Source organism: Microcaecilia unicolor, chromosome 2 (assembly GCF_901765095.1).
Source record: "Microcaecilia unicolor chromosome 2, aMicUni1.1, whole genome shotgun sequence".
In the NCBI taxonomy this organism is placed as follows: domain Eukaryota; kingdom Metazoa; phylum Chordata; class Amphibia; order Gymnophiona; family Siphonopidae; genus Microcaecilia; species Microcaecilia unicolor.
In genome coordinates this window covers 97195822-97219675 of record NC_044032.1, presented here as the reverse complement: position 1 = coordinate 97219675, position 23854 = coordinate 97195822, and the positions used below count along the sequence as shown (strand labels likewise).

Genomic DNA, 23854 nt, shown 5'->3' with positions numbered 1-23854 from the left:
TCTGCCCAGCACTATCCCTGCCTCCCAACCTCCAGTCCCACCTCCGGCTCTGGCACAGACCGTATAAGTCTGCCCAGCACTATCCCTGCTTCCCAACCTCCAGTCCTGCCTCCCAACTCCGGCTCTGGCACAGACCGCATAAGTCTGCCCAGCACTATCCCTGCCTCCCACCACCGGCTGTGGCACAGACCGTATAAGTCTGCCCAGCACTATCCCCGCCTCCCAACCTCCAGCCCCGCCTCCCACTACCGGCTCTGCTATCCAATCTCGGTTAAGCTCCTGAGGATCCATTCCTTCTGAACAGGATTCCTTTATGTTTATCCCACGCATATTTGAATTCCGTTACCGTAAAAATGGCCTTAGCACACAGGAAAGATCCACACTAGGGTGCACTAAGGTCACTTTTTACTGCAGCTTAGTAAAAGGATCCCTGAATAAAATCAACTTCTTTTAAAGTGAGAATATTAAGTTTAATACTGCCAGGACAGCAAAGGTGCAGTATTACATTCTGACACTAGAGGGAAGCATTGTTACTGTGATCAAACCAACCTATTATTCATTTGCTATTCAAGCTTTTTTAAAACCTTTTATCTTTTAGGATAAATACATTTAACATTTTGTAATCAAATAAATTACTTGATTAACATAACTAAAAATACTCTTAAGACATAAGCCCTGTGATTCATTCAGACACAGCAGAAGCAGGCAAACTTAACCTGGAGTTCAGTTTAAGATTAACAGTAAAGTCCCGAACATTATCTCTCTATATAAAACGCACCTCCAACGTTCTAATGAAGCCTCACTCTCCCAACGTTCTAAAAGTGAAATGGCAAAGATTGATTCTGCGCAATGAATAAAAGTGAAGTGGCAGAGATCGATTCTGCGCAATGAGTGGTGAACTGGCTAACATCGATTTCGCTTCATGAGTGTCTGCCTCATGCCAACCCGCATCTACTCCTGAGATCCGTCAAACTGACATGCCAACCTCCCCCCGCAACCCCCCCCCCCCCACAAACACTAAACACCATCTTCAGACCAAAACAACTGCCTGCCTGCAACGGATCCCTCCGGTTTCCTCAAAACTAAAACTGCCTGCAAACAGACCACCTGAGTGCCGTACTGGACCGTTGATGGTGGATCTGTCCTTAGGAGGCGGGCGCATTGGGCAATAGAACGATGATTGGTGGGTGGAAGAATGGAAAGGGCCATACCTGATGGCATACACAGCAGCAATTGCTGAATGTGATCGTGGGGGCGGGGACAAGTAGTCAACATAACACTGATGGGACATGTAAGTGGAGGATTCGCATCTGGTAGGCGGCCTGAATGATTGCCAGGGGAAAAAATGATTGGTGGATTGTGTTTTCTGGCTGGGGGCGGTGCTGGCCTGGACAGTGTGTTGCTATCCTCAAGAGCTGTGTACAGTACAGTAACCTTTTGACGTTTTCCTGCTACTCCGCATCGCTATGCCTTCTCACCTTTCAGGCTACCGCTGTTCGGTTGTTTGGTGCTTACTGCCCTCGGGGGCCGCGGCAATAACAAATATTCCCGGGAGGTGAATGAAAAAGAGACGCAGCGTGGGCTAACAGAATTCCGCCCTCTAAAACTCAGCCAAGTGTGGGACAAAGCGCAACGCCTGAGTGGTTGAGGCTGGTACAACTCTCTCACCCGGCAAAACAACTGGTAACCTGTTGTGTTCACGCTCATACACACTGGCATTTTTCTACCGCTAAGTGTATTCTGTGTGTGGGCAATTATAGTAGGCACATGTTTACTTTTCACTACAATTGAGGTTTCAGCAATTCTGATTCATTCTGGTGGAAACGGACTAGGAAAAAGGCGGATCTTGCGCATTCTTTCTTCTCAGAAGTACCGCTTTTCACAGGATGCGCCATTTCAGCCGCTACAGATGTCCTGGATCTTCCCATCGGAAATGTGGGATCTGCCGGACAGCATCTCTCTTTCACACGCAAAGACACACACTCCCTCCCCCAACCCCCAAGTGAAACAGTAAAAAACAACATCTCTCTCTCACACACACCCACAGACCCCCACAACCCCCCCCCCAAAAAAAAACCACACATACACTCATACAGAACAACCGTACCCTACCCCACGACGGTATCTCACACCCACACTGAATCACTCTCTCTCTCACACAGCCTCGCTGTGTCTCTGTCTGTGACACACACACACAATCAATCAACATTCTGTCTTTCTCTATCCCACACACTAACTCGGCCACCACACACACAGTCTCTCTCTCTCTCTCTCTCTCACACACACACACACTCTCTCTCTCTCACACACACACACACAGTCTCTCTCTCTCTCACACACACACACACACACAGTCTCTCTCTCTCTCACACAGTCACACACACACATACACAGTCTCTCTCTCTCACACACACACACACACAGTCTCTCTCTCTCTCACACAGTCACACACACACATACACAGTCTCTCTCTCTCACACACACACACACACTCTCTCTCACACACACACACTCTCTCACATTCTCTCTCTCTCTCTCACACACAGTCACTGTCAAACACACTCCGTCAAACATACACACTCAAAGGAAAACCTTGCTAGCGCCCGTTTCATTCCTTACAGAAACTGGCATTTTTTACTAGTCGTTTATAAAATACATATGGCCCAATACTACTCACCACAGGACCTCTCCGGCTTCTCCTTTCTAGCCATTCGTGCTTCCAGGCTGGCATACATGTTGCCTTGAGTTTCTCCCGGATCATGCGCTCTTCTGGGCGGTCATCCATTTTCTGTAACCCCTTAAGGGTTTCTTTATTCTCCATGTCACGACTACAGTGAGGAAAGAAAAAACAATGAGAATGATAAAATATGACTAAAATTGTTATTACTAGTAAGAGCATTATGATACAATAACAAGTCCCACAATGCACTGTAATTACCTAAACATTAATTCCAACTGGTTGGAGCAAGTCACGTATACAGGAAATGCGACATTTGCTATTTAACACAACTGCATGAGGCATATTCATATACAGTGGTGGAAATAAGTATTTGATCCCTTGCTGATTTTGTAAGTTTGCCCACTGACAAAGACATGAGCAGCCCATAATTGAAGGGTAGGTTATTGGTAACAGTGAGAGATAGCACATCACAAATTAAATCCGGAAAATCACATTGTGGAAAGTATATGAATTTATTTGCATTCTGCAGAGGGAAATAAGTATTTGATCCCCCACCAACCAGTAAGAGATCTGGCCCCTACAGACCAGGTAGATGCTCCAAATCAACTCGTTACCTGCATGACAGACAGCTGTCGGCAATGGTCACCTGTATGAAAGACACCTGTCCACAGACTCAGTGAATCAGTCAGACTCTAACCTCTACAAAATGGCCAAGAGCAAGGAGCTGTCTAAGGATGTCAGGGACAAGATCATACACCTGCACAAGGCTGGAATGGGCTACAAAACCATCAGTAAGACGCTGGGCGAGAAGGAGACAACTGTTGGTGCCATAGTAAGAAAATGGAAGAAGTACAAAATGACTGTCAATCGACAAAGATCTGGGGCTCCACGCAAAATCTCACCTCGTGGGGTATCCTTGATCATGAGCAAGGTTAGAAATCAGCCTACAACTACAAGGGGGGAACTTGTCAATGATCTCAAGGCAGCTGGGACCACTGTCACCACGAAAACCATTGGTAACACATTACGACATAACGGATTGCAATCCTGCAGTGCCCGCAAGGTCCCCCTGCTCCGGAAGGCACATGTGACGGCCCGTCTGAAGTTTGCCAGTGAACACCTGGATGATGCCGAGAGTGATTGGGAGAAGGTGCTGTGGTCAGATGAGACAAAAATTGAGCTCTTTGGCATGAACTCAACTCGCCGTGTTTGGAGGAAGAGAAATGCTGCCTATGACCCAAAGAACACCGTCCCCACTGTCAAGCATGGAGGTGGAAATGTTATGTTTTGGGGGTGTTTCTCTGCTAAGGGCACAGGACTACTTCACCGCATCAATGGGAGAATGGATGGGGCCATGTACCGTACAATTCTGAGTGACAACCTCCTTCCCTCCGCCAGGGCCTTAAAAATGGGTCGTGGCTGGGTCTTCCAGCACGACAATGACCCAAAACATACAGCCAAGGCAACAAAGGAGTGGCTCAGGAAGAAGCACATTAGGGTCATGGAGTGGCCTAGCCAGTCACCAGACCTTAATCCCATTGAAAACTTATGGAGGGAGCTGAAGCTGCGAGTTGCCAAGCGACAGCCCAGAACTCTTAATGATTTAGAGATGATCTGCAAAGAGGAGTGGACCAAAATTCCTCCTGACATGTGTGCAAACCTCATCATCAACTACAGAAGACGTCTGACCGCTGTGCTTGCCAACAAGGGTTTTGCCACCAAGTATTAGGTCTTGTTTGCCAGAGGGATTAAATACTTATTTCCCTCTGCAGAATGCAAATAAATTCATATACTTTCCACAATGTGATTTTCCGGATTTAATTTGTGATGTGCTATCTCTCACTGTTACCAATAACCTACCCTTCAATTATGGGCTGCTCATGTCTTTGTCAGTGGGCAAACTTACAAAATCAGCAAGGGATCAAATACTTATTTCCACCACTGTATTTGCATAGGGGTGGTTCTACTAAAGGGCATTAAACCCGCATCTCAAAAAAGATATAAAGGAATTAGAAAAGGTGCAGATAAAGGAATTAGAAAAGGTGCAGAGAAGGGCGATGAAAATGATAAAGGGAATGGAACGACTTCTCAGAGGAAAGGCTGAGAAGGTTAGGGCTCTTCAGCTTGGAGAAAAGGCGGCTGAGGGGTGATATGAAAGAAGTCTACAAGATGAGCGGAGTAGAGCGGACAGATGTGAAGCGTTTGTTTACACTTTCAAACAACAAAACCAGAGGACACAAGATGAAGCTAGAATATGGTAGATTTAAAACAAATAGGAGAAAGTTTTTCTTTACTCAGCGTGTAGTTGGACTCTGGAACTCGTTGCCGGAAAATGAGGTGACAGCAGCTGGCCTTACGGAGTTTAAAGGGGGTTTGGACAGATTCCTGAGGGAAAAGTCCATTGAACATTATACATTTTTTTTTTGGGGGGGGGGGGGGCGGTTGCCGGGTTCTTGAAGCCTGGATTGGCCGCTGTGGGAGACAGGATGCTGGGCTTGATGGACCCTTGGTCTTTTCCCAGTACGGCGGTGCTTATGTAATGTGCAGGTTAGCATATGCAAACAGGCTACAGCAGAAATACATTTTGCAGTTTTTTGCCTGTTTGCATGCACTAACCTGCATGTTGCCTAATTTTTAGAAATACGTTTTTGGGAGGGAGCATGTCATGGACAGAATAGGTGTTCTCACATTGCCCAGCTGGCGTGTTATGATTAGCGCATGCTAACAGAGGTGGTAAGTGCTCCCGCATTAATTTTTTTGTGGGTATCACATGCCAATAGGAACTTTAGTGCCTGACCTGCAAATAAAATAGAAAATGCCCATTTTCTATCTGGGCTTAGTACACGGGAAAGTCCTGCAAATTTTACCACAGCTTAGTAAAACGACCTCTTAGTCTGTACCTTCTGTGGTTTTCATTAAAGTGCTGAAAAGATTTTTTTTTTAAATCACTACCATCACAGGCACAATCAGTACTAGAAAAATATAACAGCCTAACAGCAATCCTCCAAACAACCCTAAATATGTGGATTGGACCTACAATTCAAATGGTTCAACATAAGTGTTTCAAAAAAGAAGAAAATTCAATTTGCCAAAACAAAAGAAACTAAAAGGTGAAAAGATGAAAGTTAAGGCTGAGGCAATTGAGGATTTTGTTTGAAGCTTTGCTGAATTAAAAAGGTACTCTAAAAGGGCAGCGACCTAGGCTTTTCTTTTAAGTTAAATAATGACTACAAAATGTCCCACAGTTTAAAACGGTCACTATTAGAAAGCAACCATTTGAAATTGTGTAGTTACAAAACTAGAATTTAAGAGAAATAACACTTGAAAAGGTTATGAGAAACTGAAATCCTGGGTCTTTAAACCTCCTAGGAACCAATTTCTGTTATTACACAAACTGCCTTAGAAGCAGAGCAGAGTTCATGCTCATTCTATACGTGATTATGGTAGCTATACACAGATATTTAAAATATTTTAATGACATATAAATGCCCTTTTACTAAACTCAGCATGGGAAAAACAGGCTACCAGAAAACACATTAAAATGTCTTGTCATATTTGTTTTTGTTTTGTTACAATTGTACCCCGCGCTTTCCCACTCATGGCAGGCTCAATGCGACTTACATGGGGCAATGGAGGGTTAAGTGACTTGTCCAGAGTCACAAGGAGCTGCCTGTGCCTGAAGTGGGAATCGAACTCAGTTCCTCAGTTCCCCAGGACCAAAGTCCACCACCCTAACCACTAGGCCACATATTATGCGTGTTTGCACATGCTAAACACGCATTAACTGTTTTCTAAAAATATTTTTTTAAGAGAGAGAATGTCATGTGCAAAGTGGGCGTTCCTGTGTCATCCAGCCAATTTCTTCGCATTAATGCGCGCTAATTGCATAATATAGAATTAATGTGTGAGTACTTAAACAGGAGGAGGTAAGTGCTATGCACAAATGAGAACATTAGCCCACAACCTGTAAAAAGGAAAGAAAAATGCCCAACTTTAATGCTGCATTAAATCTGGGCTTAGCATGCAGGAAAGTCCCAGATTTCAGCACACTTTAGTAGAAGGAACCCATGCGACCACACCTCGATTACTGTGTGCAATTCTGGTCATCACATCTCAAAAAAAGATATAGTAGAATTAGAAAAGGTACAGAGAAGGGCAACAAAAATGATAAAGGGGATGGGATGACTTCCCTATGAGGAAAGGCTAAAGCGGCTAGGGCTCTTCAGCTTGGAGAAAAGTCGGCTGAGGGGAGATATGATAGAAGTCTATAAAATAATCAGTGCAGTGGAACGGGTTGATGTGAATCGCTAGGACTAGGCGACATGCAATGAAGGTACAAAGTAGCAAATTTAAAATGATCGGAGAAAATATTTCTTCACTCAACATGTAATTAAACTCTGGAATTCTTTGCCAGAGAATATTGCTATATTCTCTGCTTTTTTACTAGTTAGCTTAGCGGGGTTTTAAAAAAAAGGTTTGGATAGCTTTCTAAAAGAAAAGTCCATAAGCCATTATTAAAATGGACTTGGGGAAAATCCACTAGGATAAGCAGCATAAAATGTATCATACCGTTTTGGGATCTTGTCAGATACTTGTAACCTGGATTGGCCACTGTTGGAAACAGGATGCTGGGCTTGGTGGACCTTCGGTCTGTCCCAGTATGGCAATACTTAAGTACTTATGAAAAGAGTAGTAATAGACAGAAAAACGCCAACTGGCCCATCCAATCTACCCAGTAATTCCTGTGTTTACTGCCAAGATATATCCCAGTTGGCAAACAAAGAATTTGCTTGTTGGATACTCCTGAACCAAGTTAGGTTCTTGCCATCCTCCTCACTGGTTCACTATCATCCTGAAGTGAGCTACTCCCATTCTTAATTCTTACCCCTCCCCCCCCCCCCCCCCACACTTATATAATAATAAAACATTTCAGACTACCCTGATAAATCATGAAAAATCATAAAGATGTAACCTGTGATCAAAAACACACACAGCCTTGCCTCCTGGACAAGTTTACAAAATTAATGTCATGACCACCATGTAAAGACCATGAACAAAACAATTCTGCTATTAATCTTTTTGAAAGATACTGCAGTTACTTTACATAATGTGAAATACTACACAGCTTACAGGGAAGAAAAAACACAAATAGTCTTATAAAACCAAAAAAGAAGAATTAATCCTTTTTGGGATATGTTTGTCATTGGTGCTTACCCTCTCCTTCACCTCCATCTACTATCCTCTCTTACAAGTAAGGCAGGTGGCTATGTCAGCCAAAGGGCAAGAGAGACACTTAACTCTTCCTTGAAGACCCCCTTATCATTCATCGTCCTTGAGTGGAAACATATCACCTTTAAGGCTCTCCCAAAAACCTAGAAGCTTTCTAGCTTGGGGACAATATTTCACTAAATCAATAAATTCTCTTTCCAATGTTATCAAACTTAAAAAAAAAAACTGTGCACGACTTAACAGCTTGTGTTTTTCTCAGCAATAATATTCAAGCAAGTTACTTGCACTCAATGTGGCATTTTAGGGGTAGGAAAGAGAATTAGGTGTATTTTTCACTATTGCACAGAATTAGCACTGCGCTTCTCTGTCCTCGAGGCAAACGAAGCTGCTAATGGTGTCCAGGAATAGGGTACTGGGGGTACTTGGCTTAGCATGCCCTTATGAGGATCTTTCCCACATGCTAAGGTCATTTCTAGTGCAGCCGTCAAAAAAGGTTCCTTCTCTTTATTGCATTTCTGGCCGTGCACTAATATTGGCATTAATGTGTGGCCATTTAAAAACAATTTTACACAGGAACACTTACCACCTCCCATTTGGAAGGCACTAAGAACTCCTGCATTATGAATGAACTAATTAGTGGAGGAATAGCCTAATAGTGCAGCAGCCTAAGAATCAGGGAACCGTGTTCAATTCCCGCTGCAGCTCTTTGTGACTCTGGGCAAGTCATTTAACCTTCCACTGCTTCAGGTACAAACCAAGCACCCATATGTAATATGTAAACCGCTTTGGCTGTACCCACTGAAAGGCGGTATATCAAATCCCATCCCCTTTTCCTTTGCACGACAGTAACGTCAATGACAGCACATCCATGCCCATTCTTCACCTCATACACCCCCCCCCCCACCCCCTAAAAAATACAAACATAAATAAAAAAGCTACAGCTGACAACTGGTGCACAAAGATGGCAAAACTAATGCAGAGCGCTTCAACATGTCCTGCATTAGTGCCTAACATAACTTAGCAAAAGGGCACCTTAATTTCTAACAACTCTGTAAAAATTAAATCCAGCTTTAAAATGTTCTTAAAATATTTGATAGAAATTAACCTAGCTCAAAGATCTCACGAATATGAACTTAGATTCTAAGTACATTCTATATACTGGTTAATAGCAATACATGGAATTCAGAGAAAGTGGTTTATGCACAGAAATGGCTTTCTATAAAACTGTCTGGGACTATATGTCATTTTGTACGTGCTTTTTATGCACAAGCAGCAGAGGAGGGCTACTCAAAGTGGGGGTGGTGGAATTCAGATGACATTTGGCCATACACACATTACTTTAAATTATGTACGCAAGTTTTCTTGAAAATGTTATGTGTACTAAATAGCAGATGCAGGCATTTAGTTTCAGTAGGATTTTTTTCAAAGGGCAGATATTTACACACTGTAGATCTGGGTAAGTAGAAGTCTCAAGGAGGTTTGATAACAGGAGACAGCATGAGCCTATCTGGCTAATTATCTGAGCTGAAGCCAGTGGGCGGAACTTGCCACCATATTGGTCACAGCAAAACAACAGCAATTGAAATTGAAAACAATAGCAAACTTGTGAGGATTATACTATTTTTTATTAAACTTCCTAGGTTTTGCATTCTCTCTGTAAGCAGGGGATCGAGGGGGGGGGGGGGGGGGGCGTTGAGTTATATTCAAAATGTATTTGTCAGCCCTCCAGAGCTTGCTTTGTTATTTGCAATGCTCTGTTGTGGATTTCAGTGCTGTGCTATATGCTTAGTTTTGCTTATGATGACAAGACAGACATCTAATATAATAAAATGCACCGTGAACGTTCTGAAGACAACGTTCTGAAGTCACTCAAACACTTTCTGAAGGGTTCGTGGATTCGTGGTGTGAAGCCACCCAGCCGTCTCTGCCCCACCCTCGCGTCAAACGTCATGACGTCGAGGGCGGGAAAAAAAACGGATCGCGAGGGCAGAAAAAAAAACAAACAAACTGATCGCACCCACGCACGGTGCGTTTTAGTATATTAGATTTACCTCCGTGGTGGCGGTTCCGCCAGCGCAGCGTCAGGGAAGGAGGCGGCGCTCCCGACGTCTCTAGCCTTCCCTTCGCTGTGTTCCGCCTTCTTCTGACGTCAATGATGACGTCAGAAGAAGGCGGAACACAGCGAAGGGAAGGCTAGACGTCGGGAACGCCGCCTCCTTCCCTGACGCTGCGCTGCCGGAACCGCCACCACGGAGGTAAATTAAAAAAAGAAAAACAAAAGAAAAGGGATGTTGGGGGGATAGAAGAGGGTGGGCAGCAAAGTTGAACACTGGGAGCAGGAGGGCAGGGGAAAAACGACAGCATGGATGCGAAGAGGGGGGGGGGGGGAAGAAGAGGGCGGGCCAGGCTGGGACATGGGAGAGAGAGGAGCATGGATGCGAGGGGGGGTCATGGAAGGAAGAGAGGGGAATTGCAGGAAAAGGAAGAATGGAGGGGGCAGGGGACAGAGGAGCATGGATGGGCATGGATTGGGAGGGCAGGGCTCAGGGAGAGAGGGGAATTGCTGGAAAGGGATAAATGGAGGGGGCAGGGGACAGAGGAGCATGGATGGGCATGGATTGGGAGGGCAGGGCTCAGGGAGAGAGGGGAATTGCTGGATAGGGATGAATGGAGGGGACAGATGGGCATGGATGGATATGGATTGCAGGGCAGGGCTCAGGGAGAGGGGAATTGCTGAATAGGGATGAATGGAGGGGGCAGATGACAGAGGAGCATGGATGGGCATGGATTGGGAGGGCAGGGCTCAGGGAGAGAGGGGAATTGCTGGATAGGGATGAATGGAGGGGGCAGGGGACAGAGGAGCATGGATGGGCATGGATTGGGAGAGCAGGGCTCAAGGAGAGAGGGGAATTGCTGGATAGGGATGAATGGAGGGGACAGATGGGCATGGATGGATATGGATTGCAGGGCAGGCCTCAGGGAGAGAGGGGAATTGCTGAATAGGGATGAATGGAGGGGGCAGGTGACAGAGGAGCATGGATGGGCATGGATTGGGAGGGCAGGGCTCAGGGAGAGAGGGGAATTGCTGGATAGGGATGAATGGAGGGGACAAATGGGCATGGATGGATATGGATTGCAGGGCAGGGCTCAGGGAGAGAGGGGAATTGCTGGATAGGGATGAATGGAGGGGGCAGGTGACAGAGGAGCATGGATGGGCATGGATTGGGCGGGCAGGGCTCAGGGAGAGAGGGGAATTGCTGGAAAATGATGAATGGAGGGGGCAGGGGACAGATGGGCATGGATTGGGAGGGCAGGGCTCACACTCTCTCTCTCATATACAATGTCTTTCTGACTCTCACTCTCACACACTCTGTCTCACACTGTATCACATTCACTCTCTATGTGCCACACAGTCACTCACACACTCGCTTGGTCTCATACACTCACTCTCACAGAGAATCTGTGTCACACACACTCTCTCTCTCGCACACACACACACACTCTCTCTCACACTGTGTCTCACATACACACTTGCACACACTCTCATTCTCACACACACACTCTCTCTCAAACACACTCACACCCAGACTCACTCTCTCTCTCTCTCATACACACACACTCACACTTTCACTCTGTCTCTCACACAGTCACTCTCACATACACTCTCCGAGGAAAACCTTGCTAGCGCCCGTTTCATTTGTGTCAGAAACGGGCCTTTTTTACTAGTTTCTACATAAAAATAATAGCAGCTTTTACCACAAAAGACGTGTTTTGAGAGGAGGTAGGTGCTTTTGTTCCCAGCTTGGCAATGTGCTGCCCCAGGGTTACACAGCAATAAACCAAAGAGAGCCTCGGAAGCTGAGACACAGTCCTTCCCCTACCCGGAAGGATAAAGGCCCTGGAGATAACTGACAATTCTGAACCTCTGCCTTCTCTCCATCCCCCCCCCCCCCAATGGTGCTCGCCACCTCCCCAGTCGCAGCCCACCAGCCTTCATCTCCTGTCACAGTACTAGGATGTCCCTATAACCAGAACCTCGAAATGACACATGGTTCCTCTGTGTACATCCATAAGCTGCACAAGCCGGCATATTTCTATAACTGAGATTTAATATAAATGCAACCAAAGAGCATGCGGCAGTGGACAGTTTGTTTTGATGTCACCAATGTGGCAGCTGCAGGGGAAGACAGCTTCAAGTTTTTGACACTGTGCTATCTCCTGTCCTCATTAAACCTCACTGAGGAGTCTAGATTAAAAAATATTTTTTTTTTTAAAGTGAAAATTTCCATTGCAGTCAGAAAACATATTTTTCTAGATGAAAGTGAAGGTTACATTATTACACAGGAAGGCATTCATCCAGCTGAAGAGTTTGGATGTAGGAGCCCATTTTTTTTCCTTAAAATTTTAATGTGAATGTTTGGTAGGCACTCTTTCAGAACAGGTATATTCATTTGGAAAAACGTTTAAGAAAACTGTAGTGTTTAATATTCTGTTGGGCTCATTTTCTCACAAAAAAAACCCCAAATCAGTATTTTTGAAGCCTATTTTTAGACTTTTTCTATGAAGTTCATGAAAAGTGCGTTCATATCACAAGGGAGTGCGTCGGAGGCGTTTCGAAAGCAGGATTAGGGCGTGCCTAACAATTGGACATTTTACAGCCATAATGGAACAAACAAAAAAGTTGTAAGTACATAAGTATTGCCATACTGGAAAAGACCAAAGGTCCATCAAGCCCAGTATCCTGTTTCCAACAGTTGCCAATCCAGGTCACAAGTACCTGGCAAGATCCCAAAACAGTACAATACATTTTATGCTGCTTATCCCAGAAATAAGCAGTGGGTTTTCCAAAGTCCATTTTAATAATGGCTTATGGACTTTTCTTTTAGAAAGCTATCCAAACCTTTTTTAAACCCTGCTAAGCTAACTGCTTTTACCACATTCTCTGGCCATAAATTCCAGACTTTAATTACACGTTGAGTGAAGAAATATTTTCTCTGATTCGTTTTAAATTTATTACTTTGTAGCTTCATTGCATGTCCCCCTAGTCCTCTATTAGAGCAGCATGCAGGTCCCTAGAGTAGTGTAGTGCTCGGTGCAGTACACAATGGGGGACCCAGGTCCCTATCTCCCTCTGTCACACTTGTGGTGAAAACTGTGACCCCTCCCAAGGTCACCAAAACCCTACTCTACCTACATATAGGTGCACCCTTCACCCATAAGGGCTACTGTAGTGGAGGTTTCGACCCCAAGCTCGAAACCTTGGGGTCATCTTTGACTCTTCTCTCTCCTTCTCTGCTCATATCCAGCAGACCGCCAAGACCTGTCGTTTCTTTCTTTACAACATCCGTAAAATCCACCCCTTTCTTTCCGAGCACTCTACCAAAACCCTCATCCACACCCTTGTCACCTCTCGTTTAGACTACTGCAATCTGCTTCTTGCTGGCCTCCCACTTAGTCACCTCTCCCCTCTCCAGTCGGTTCAAAACTCTGCTGCCCGTCTCATCTTCCGCCAGGGTCGCTTTACTCATACTACCCCTCTCCTCAAGACCCTTCACTGGCTCCCTATACGTTTTCGCATCCTGTTCAAACTTCTTCTACTAACCTATAAATGTATTCACTCTGCTGCTCCCCAGTATCTCTCCACACTTGTCCTTCCCTACACCCCTTCCCGTGCACTCCGCTCCATGGATAAATCCTTCTTATCTGTTCCCTTCTCCACTACTGCCAACTCCAGACTTCGCGCCTTCTGTCTCGCTGCACCCTACGCCTGGAATAAACTTCCTGAGCCCCTACGTCTTGCCCCATCCTTGGCCACCTTTAAATCTAGACTGAAAGCCCACCTCTTTAACATTGCTTTTGACTCGTAACCACTTGTAACCACTCGCCTCCACCTACCCTCCTCTCTTCCTTCCCGTTCACATTAATTAATTTGATTTGCTTATTTTATTTATTTTTTGTCTATTAGATTGTAAGCTCTTTGAGCAGGGACTGTCTTTCTTCTATGTTTGTGCAGCGCTGCGTATGCCTTGTAGCGCTATAGAAATGCTAAATAGTAGTAGTAGTAGTGGAGGGCTCAGGTGACAAGATAAGGGAGCAAAGGTGAGAAGTGAACCTGGGAGCATTTTTATGAAGTGCAAAGAAGTGTTCTCTAGTGTCCCCCATTGCTCTCCTGGGATGTCTGGGGGATCAGTCTACTAAAAATGCTGGCTCCTCCTACATCCCAACGGCATGAATCTCTACGTTGTACACCTATTTAATTTTTTTTTTTTTTTAATGGACCAAAACACAAAAAAGTCCAAACCACAAAACCATGTTCAAAATAATATTTTTGTTAAAAAAAAGCAATGTTTTTTCTTTTTTGAAAATGACCTTCTTTCCTATTCGGATTTTGGATGTTTTGTGCAAAACGTCCAAAATCGGACTTAGACGTCATATCGAAAATGCCTCTCTTTATGTATGTCTCTTTGGGCTCTGTGGATGGGATGTGGTGTATATGGAAGTCTGAATCAACGGTTTTAAGCCCTGTTATTCCAAAGCCATTTCCAATTATAATTTCTCTTTTGTTTTTGGCCACTATTCATTTCTCGATATCTCCTAGATGTAAACTGGCAACGTTTTTCTTTTGGTCGCCAATCTCTTAAAAGCTTAATAAATACATGCAAGGAACAGGGGAGCGTATCCAAAAAGTGATGCATAAAGTGATAACATAACCCTGAATAAGTTCCTAGTTCTGAATGTACCTTCCTCCACTGATTTTTCAGATCTACTAAATAAACTGGAAAACCTATCAAAACAGATCATATGAGAGACCCAATTTGGGAATATGTATCAACGGGTAAACACAGGTAAGCATAAAATGCAAGGCCTAGTAGCTTGAATGAAACAGCATAATGATATCTTTCCTGTTCTAAAGATACCTTAAGGGAGCAGGTCTGAACGTGCAGGATGTTCAGGTTAGAATTTATGCTATACTATTTTTTTTTCTTAAGGACTGCCCATCTCCACAGGATAAGTGAGTGGGCAGGCACATGCTACTTTATATAGTATCATTTTAATGCAGTTAAAATTAATCTTTACTGAATTTTCTTACTAGCGATTTTTAAAAAATATCTTTATTGAGGTCCAAAACCAAGGACAAGGAATATATCATCATTAAAAAACAAAACAAAATAATTACACATAGCAAATGTTAATAGTGTTACAGAACAATAATTTATTATTTATTTATTGCATTTGTATCCCACATTTTCCCACCTCTTTGCAGGCTCAATGTGACTTACAATACATCACGAATAGTGGAAGTATCATAGAAAATGAACATTTAGTGTTACAGAAGGATCATGGGCTACATGATAATGATCAAGCATGATAGTAATATAACAAGCAAATGATGTAAGACATTTCTGAATATATGTGGAAGAGTTGTGTATATTCACATTGGTTGATCTTTGTGGTATGTCTTGTTAAAGAGATGGGTCTTCAGTAGTTTGCGGAAGTTAGTTAGTTCGTAAATCGTTTTTAGGTTGCGCGGCAAAGCGTTCCATAGCTGTGTGCTCAAGTAGGTAAAGTTTGACGCGTGCATTAGTTTGTATTTTAGACCTTTGCAGTTAGGGAAGTGTAGGTTAAGGAATGTGCAGATAATCTTTTGGTATTCTTGGGAGGTAAGCCTATCAGGTCTGACATGTAGGCTGGTGCATCTCCGTGAATGATTTTATGAATTAGGGTGCAAATTTTGAACGTGATACGTTCTTTGAGTGGGAGCCAGTGTAGTTTTTCTTGTAGGGGTTTAGCACTTTCATACTTTGTTTAACGAATATGAGTCTAGCTGCAGTGTTCTGGGCTGTCTGAAGTTTCTTGATTATTTGCTCTTTGCAGCCGGCGTAGAGTGCGTTGCAGTAGTCTAGGTAACTAAGCACCATTGATTGTACCAAGTTACAGAAAACATTCCTTGGGAAGAAGGGTCTTACTCTTTTTAATTTCCACATTGAGTGGAACATCTTCTTGGTTGTGTTTTTTGCGTGGATTTCGAGTGTTAGATGTCGATCGATGGTAACTCCAAGAATTTTTAGGATGTCCGAAATTGGAAGGTTCAGATTTGGTATGTTAATGGCGGTGAATTTGTTCTTGTTATGTTGAGAGGTGAGTATTAGGCATTGGGTTTTTTCTGCATTAAGTTTCAGCCGAAATGCATCCGCCCATGAATGCATGATATGGAGACTTTGGTTGATGTCACTGGAAATTTCCTTTAGATCTTGATTAAATGGGATGTAGATCGTTACGTCATCTGCGTATATGTATAGGTTGAGGTTTTGTTCTGATAGTAGTTTGGCCAAGGGTATCATCATTAGTTGAACAGAGTCAGTGAGAGGTTCCTGCAATTTTACAAGTGATTTAAATCAAACCTACCCAGCAATCCTGCTAAAAGTGAATTTCTGGGTTAGACAAGTAGAACATAAAAACACAGGAGGAGAGGACCATCACAGATGCTCCAGAAAAAAACAAAGCAGTGAGGGAAAGAAAGGAAAATGCAACAAGACAGAACCTTGTATTTAAAATGTCCTTTAATAGTTCCAACAAGAGATGATACACAAATATAGCATTTGAACTACAAATGATGATGGTGACATAAAGTAAGACTCGACATGGCCACAAGTTTAGAAGTGAGATTCTATTAGCTGTAATTCAAAATCACAACAAACAATGTGAAGAGCTGAAAATAACACACGCTGAAGCGCTCCTCAATGTTTGTTGTGATTTGAATTACAACTAATAGAATCTCACTGCAAAACTTGTGTTGACATTGCTGTTGAACTGTATGACTCCTGATGCAGGCATCTTCGCCTAAACACTGACTTGTATAGTCTTACCTTTATGCCACCATCATTTGTAGTTAAGATCTTGTTGGAACTACTAAAAGGACATTTTAAATACAAGGTTCTCTCTTTATAATTTCCTTAGATGAGCAGAGGCAGAAAGGCCATTTATATATTATTACACACACACACACACACACGACAAAGACAAAAAGTAAGCTAGCTCCAAGACAATCAAAAAGTGACGCTGTAAATGGAAGTTTGCTTACCATAACCTGTAATTTATTTATTTGTAGCATTTGTATCTCACATTTTCTCACCAATTTGCAGGCTCAATGTGGCTTACCTTATACCGTAATGGCGATCGCCATTTCCGGGTAGAGAATTACAGATGATATTACATTAAGGTGCATACATGGTAAAGTATTGTACAATATGGTATTGCATAGAGGTTCCTGATTGATAAGAGTAAATTATAACGTGAGTTAGATAGACAGCTATAGAAAGTTCTTTTCTGACATGAGAAATAAAGTGGTAGTGCGTATTGCGTGATTTTCATTAGTAGTCATTAGGTTATCAGTCAGGTGTAGGGGTACGGTTTTGTCTAGCTCATGAAAAGTCTGTGATTAGGATGGAGCGTTGTGGTAATCCTTCTTGAATAGGTCAGTTTTCAGTAATTTTCGGAAGATTGTTAGGTCGTGCATTGTTTTTATGGCCTTCAGTAGTGCGTTCCATAGTTGCGTGCCTATGTAGGAAAAGCTGGATGCATATGTGGATTTATATTTAAGTCCTTTGCAGCTGGGGTAATGGAAATTCAGGAATGTACGTGCTGATCTGTTTGTGTTCCTAGTTGGTAGGTCAATAAGGTCTGACATATAAATCGGGGCTTCACCATGAACAATTTTGTGGATCAGGGTGCAAACTTTGAATGCAATTCGTTCTTTTAGTGGGAACCAGTGTAGTTTTTCTCTTAGGGATTTGGCACTTTCGTATTTCGTTTTTCCAAATATGAGTCTGGCTGCTGTATTTTGGGCAGTTTGAAGTTTTTTAACCCTCACAAGTATCAGGTCCTACTTGGAGAACAAGCAAAGCAATGGCATATTTTACAGGACTGGAATCTGTCAGGCACACCCCAGCCTAACAGTCCTTCCTGTTGTAGTCTGAACGCTTCAAGCAGCCAACTCTATAACATGTTGTTCCATTGAGTGATTAAACTCCACTGTACAGAAGAGGTACTGTACAGAATATATTAAAAAGGTACATTATACTGGGAACAGACTAACAAGGAAAATTGCCATTTTATTACTGTCCCCGGTAGCTAGATCCAGTGAGACACTGTATTGCAGGGTAAAATTTATAGCAGGCAGCCTTGAAAACTTCTGCTGAATGTTACATCTGCTGATGCCTATTTTGCATACTTCCAAAAGTAGTCATGTTTCATCCTTTCTTCTACTGTGGTCTAAGGGTCAGGTGGCCTGTTACAGACTGATTTATTGAGGCATGAGCTTTCGAGGACAAGAGACATCTAATAAAGCAAGCTTGCCCTGAAAAGTTTGTGCCTCAATAAATCCGTTGTCTATAAGGTATCACCAGCCTCTATCATTTTTGAAGTTATGAATGAAAGGAACCCCACATAGCTGCTCTGCACATCTCCTCCACAGCAGCAAATGTCTGACCTAAAAATTAGGCTTAATTGCTCTAGTGGGGCACATTGAGGATTCCTGGAAGCATCTTACAGACCCTTCTTGTAAGACCTGATGAGGGAAGAAATGAAATCATCTGAAAATGAGTGTCTGTTCTGTAGTATTTTGTTTTATTCAAATATTTTGATGCGCTCATAATATAGAGAAAGAACAAATTCGCCTCTTTAGAATTCCTAGGACTAAGCCATAAAAAAGTAAGCAAAACAATGTCTTGGTTAATGAACAACAAAGAATTAATCTTCAGATTGAAACTTAGAACTGGTCTTGGCACAACCATGTTTGAGAATAATTACAGGGTGGGGGGAAGAAAAAAAAAAACAGAAAAAGTTTGCAACTCATTAACCCTCCTGGCCAAGCAAATTAACAAAAAAGGCTCTCTTGCTGATTTGAAAATAAAACACAGACTGAACACCGATACTCAAATAGAGGCTTCATTCAATCCAGTATTAGACCTCCAAGAAGACAGCAATACCAACACAATAAAAATATCTATCTAATATTGGGATAAGAAACCAGAGGATTCTTCTAATAGCAATTTGACAGTAACAGTCACACAATTTCTTAGAGTCCTCTTGTTCAGATCTGTGTGCAGAACCAAAACAATAAAAGCCTGAATGACTGTAGATTGGGATGGAGTTGCATAGGGCAGATCTCCAGGAAATACAGTAGGCTTTGTTAGTCCAAGTCTGTCTGGCCCTTGTGTTACAACTATCAAAATAGAATTTGGAGTTTTCCTGTCAGTTTTCGGGCAGTTCCAAGTATTGAGGACTGGGATATAGAATGGAACCTAAGTTTCATTAGCTCTAGAAACCAAAGCTGTTCTGGGAAAAAGATAACAACTATAAGATCTTGTGGTTAATACCCACACAAGCAAGATCTAAGGAGGAAAAATGCACAAACAATTCTTCACATTTTTTGGCAGTAGCAACTCTAAAGACACTGAAGATTCCTAGAAGCTCTGTGCTAAAGACATGGTATAAGATCCTTAGTCAATGCTTCTAAAGCTTTCATCCAACATGACCCATTTTAAACACTTAAATTCACATGAACACAACCACTTTTTCCTACCATTTATCCAAAACATGAAGCAAGCAGTCAGTACACAGCCCTTTGTTTCACTGAGAGCTCATGGACCTCAGTACCAACCAAACAGGAAGCAAGGCCCTGTGAACACCTAACTCCTAGAGGCCACATGCTGACCGCCACTACGGGGCATTGGGAAGCAACACTGTTTCTGTGACATGTGGGGTCTTGGACCAGTTTAGGGATCACTGTCCTAAGCCTAATCAGGAACAAATAAAATTCCGATTTGATTGGTAGCTCCTTTGAGATGACAGTTTTACTTGCAGATTCAAGCACCCAACAATGTGGGTAATTGAAAGGCTGTACAACTAAAGTACCCATTTCTCTTAGGGGATCTTTTTACTAAGCTGTGTTAGGCGCTAATGTGCATCTAATGCAGCTTAATATGGCATACCACAGGGTGTACCCAGGCGTCTTGCGGTAAGTGCCAAATGTCCACAAGCTACATGCTTAAAAATATTTGGGGGGGGGGGGGCTTCTCTGGTGGAGATGAAGAGTGGGTGTTCCTGTGCTAATCAACACAGCTACATTACCACGTGCTAACTGGTTAGTATAAGAATAGCATGTGAGCCCTTACTGTCTACAAACTGGGTGCCAGTAAGTGCATATGCACTCATTTTCTTTTATGCCATTTTTACAGCTGAAATAAAAACTGCCTCAGCAAACAAGAAAAGCCTGCACAAGAGTGCAATTAGGCCACTTTTTACCACAGCTTAGATCATACTCTCCTCCTTAAAGGGTCCTTTTACTAAGCTGCGATGAAAATAGGCCTTAGCACACCAAGGCCTATTTTTACTATGGCTATAAAAACCCCAATTTTCTACTTATTTCATTAATGGCAGTGCTAATGTTCTCCAAATGTATATCCCATATAGAACTGTTGCAAACAAATCATCATTTGAACTTCCCCAAAACTGTCTTACAAAGAAATTTATGAATGTGTTCATATGTTCTCAGATTGGACTGTCACAGACCCAAAGGCCTTAAACTACATCCTCAGGCATTTAATCGTCACACATTTCAAACGTTTTCTTGTGCACGCTAACGCATGTGAAAGTCTAATCTGAGAATATATGAGAACATTCATACATTTTTTTTGTAAGACAGATTTTGGGAAGTTCAAATGATGATTTGTTTGCAAAAATTCTACTATATGGGATATACATTTGGAGATTTATCCAAGTTTCCCACAAGTAAGCTTTTTCTACCTCCAATAATTTGGTGCTACTGTGCGACCATATTTAAGAGCACTTACTGATATCTATTTTGTAGGCAGTAAGGGCTCCTGCGTTATCTGTGTGCTAACCAGTTAGAGCACAGTAATATAATGCACTCCCTGGTTAGAAAGGAATGCCTACCCTCCACCTGACACACCCCCTTAAAAAAATTATTTCATATGCACGCACTTAAAAACTAACGTGGTGCTGTAACACATCCCACAGTACTCCATATTTTGCTGCATTAAACATGTGACGCTATAACGCATCCTGCAATAGTCCATATTTTGCTGCATCAGGTGCAAGATAGTGCTTAACGCAGCTTAGTAAAAGAACCCCTAAGGTAGCTTCTATTTCTGTGTTTGTTTTTATTTTAATTTTTCCCTTATATTGTTCTTCACTAAGGACTTCAAGGATCCAGAGCAGTTTACAACAAATCAAATTATATCAGCAAAAATACTACATAAAAAGTACTTATAAAATATACAATTTCTCCAATCAAGGATTACCCAACTACTACTAAAAATAATAGACCATTCTGATCAAATATGCTCTCACAGAGGGAAGACTACTCACTCTAACAAGTCATCTCTGTTACAGCTTGCCCAACATTACCCTGTGCTGTCTCAGGTACAAAACGTGGTGGTGGTGGGGAGGGGGGGTCTTACTAAAGCTTAGCTCATGTTACCTGCCACAGGATCCATTTTATTCCTATGGGCCCTGCTGCAGATAACATATGCTAATCTTTAGTAAAAGACCCCCTCCCCCTTAGATTTTAAACCCTCTGGGAAACGCCTATGGTACCTAAAAGTAACTTGTCGTGAACCATACAGTGCTAATTATTATTTTTCAGTTCTTTTAGGCTGTGTTTGATCCTCAGATGTTTCTTAATTGTAAGCGTGCACTGTCCAGCTTTAAACCACGATGGCCAGTGCAGGATCCCACCATTTCATTTTCATTTATTAGCATTTTTATACCGTCCATCCATAAATCCTGAGCAGTTTATAACATAACATAGCTTCACACTACAAAACAGTTCAAAGACTTAAAACAGATTGCCATGATAAATGATTTAGCCCTGCACAAAGTTTATATTTCATCTCGCTATCTTTAAATAATGCAGTGCAAGTAAGAGACAAAAAAACAAGCTGAAATTGTTTCAGCTAAAAATATGCAGTAGGAATCCATACAGGCTTATTTTCAAAGCACTTTGGGAGGCTAAGTTCCATAGGTTTCTATGGAACTTTGGGAGGCTAAGTGCTTTGAAAATATGCCTCATAGTGACCTAACTTGAGAGAAAATCAATCCCAGATTGCAGGTGATAGACTAGTGTTACATTAAAAAAAAAAAATCTAGAAAACAATTCTGCAAAAAATTTAAGAATTCTTAATTTTTCTTATTCCAAGCTCATTTCACCTAGGAGGTCTTTTACTAAGCCACAGTAGTTTTTTAAGCTCACGGTAGAAATCAGCTCACAGTAAATGTCAAGATACCCATAGGAATATAATGGGCATCTTGGCGTTTACCGCCAGCTGATTTCTACCGCAAGCTAAAAATGCTACCATGGCTTAGTAAAAGACCCCCCCCAAAGCATCTAGAAAAATGGGCTGCCCCCTTTACAAAGACCATATTATATACCAATTGCTAAAACTAAAAGTTCAGAAGGTAAAGATCAACCTTTGTAGGATGTATCCTCAGACAGCTTGGACATTTCAACGTTTTTGGAACAGACAGTGAATGAAATTAAGACGATCTATGCTTTTAGTTTCATTTGCATTCTTGCAGGATAAAGAGGCTTTGCTGAGATTTATAATTTACAGCCTCACAGCTCTGCTTTCTTGATACTAAGATATTTCTAGACATCTCAAGATGGATGCAGGAAAGGACAAAAACATTTTTGGAAATGTGTTTGGAAGTAACTTCTTTGGGAGTTCGGTACCAGCTGTGTTTCCCTGTAAATGTGCTGTTTTAAGCATATCATTTCTTTGAACAGTTGCAACTATAAAGTTTCTTAAATATGCAGGGATCTTTGAGAGACCTATCCAAATTTGACTCATAGGTTGATAATAAAACCAGAACACCCTTAGGGCTCTGTTTACTAAAGTGCACTAAAAGCGCTAGCACACTTATAGCACAGCTTAGTAAACAGGGACCTTACCTTCTTTAATGACATTAGAATGTTTCCAGCTTCCATGGATTTGTAAGAAAACAATTAGTCCACACGTCTTGGATCTCTGTAGTTGTGGACTAAGTGCCTAATTTTGGAATTTTTTTTCTTAAATAATTTTTCCTCTAACTTTTTTAAATTCTATTTCTGGGCCTATTTCTAAAAAGATGTTATATCTTTCTATAATTTCATATATTAAAAGAAAAACATACATTTAGGCCTTCTGATTCATATAGTTTCAAAAACATTGTTGAACTAGATGTAAGAGGGAAGGAAGGGGAGATGCGGAAGACATGGGGGGGGGGGGGGGGCATGGCTGATAGTTTACCTAGGATATCTTTGGACTGATCCCCTTGCCTTTCCTAAAATCCAAATCTGTACACTGACGAAGATATGTAATAAGCTGTTTCCACAATTGGGGACCCATAACTGACAAACTAGTCTGATCTGTACTTGCTACTGAAGATCTGTTACTTCCTATTCAATAGACAGGGTGTTTGCATGGGTTGCATCCTGATAGGTAAGGCCCAAACATTCCATTCCAGTGTTTTAGCACAATGCTATGAACACTGTAATCAAAGGCCACTGAAATAATCAATAATCTTACTATAACAATTTCAGATTAATAACCATTGGTCAAATAAGGAAATGAAAAGACCTCGGCACTATATCCCAATCAAAAACAGACTGGTGAACACGCAACAACAAATCTGCATCAATGAAATCTGCCAGCTCAGAATGCACAACCTGCTCTATCAGTTTTGCCAAAAATGGCAAGCCAGATATCGATCTGTAACATGATGGATCAGCTGGATGTTCCTTTACCTTTAATACAGAGTGAATGCTAGATTGCTTTAAACTCCCAGGCATCTCTTCTCTCTGAAGGGACATATCAATGATACTAAGCAAATCTAATACTGTCAATTTCAGAGATTTTTATTATCCAAATAGAGCAATGGTTA

At 42.1% G+C, this 23854-nt stretch overlaps 1 protein-coding gene across 5 annotated transcripts in view; it reads right to left on the bottom strand.

The window, feature by feature from the left end:
• The window catches only part of MAP3K1 (mitogen-activated protein kinase kinase kinase 1), a 274135-nt gene that overhangs the window by 124012 nt on the left and 126269 nt on the right, over positions 1-23854 (bottom strand). For all 5 annotated transcript variants that reach the window (XM_030193149.1, XM_030193151.1, XM_030193150.1 and 2 more), the window contains one exon: positions 2678-2828. In XM_030193149.1, the coding sequence (XP_030049009.1) occupies positions 2678-2821 (144 nt within the window). In that variant the 5' untranslated portion in view covers positions 2822-2828. The remainder of the gene's footprint in view (positions 1-2677; positions 2829-23854) is intronic.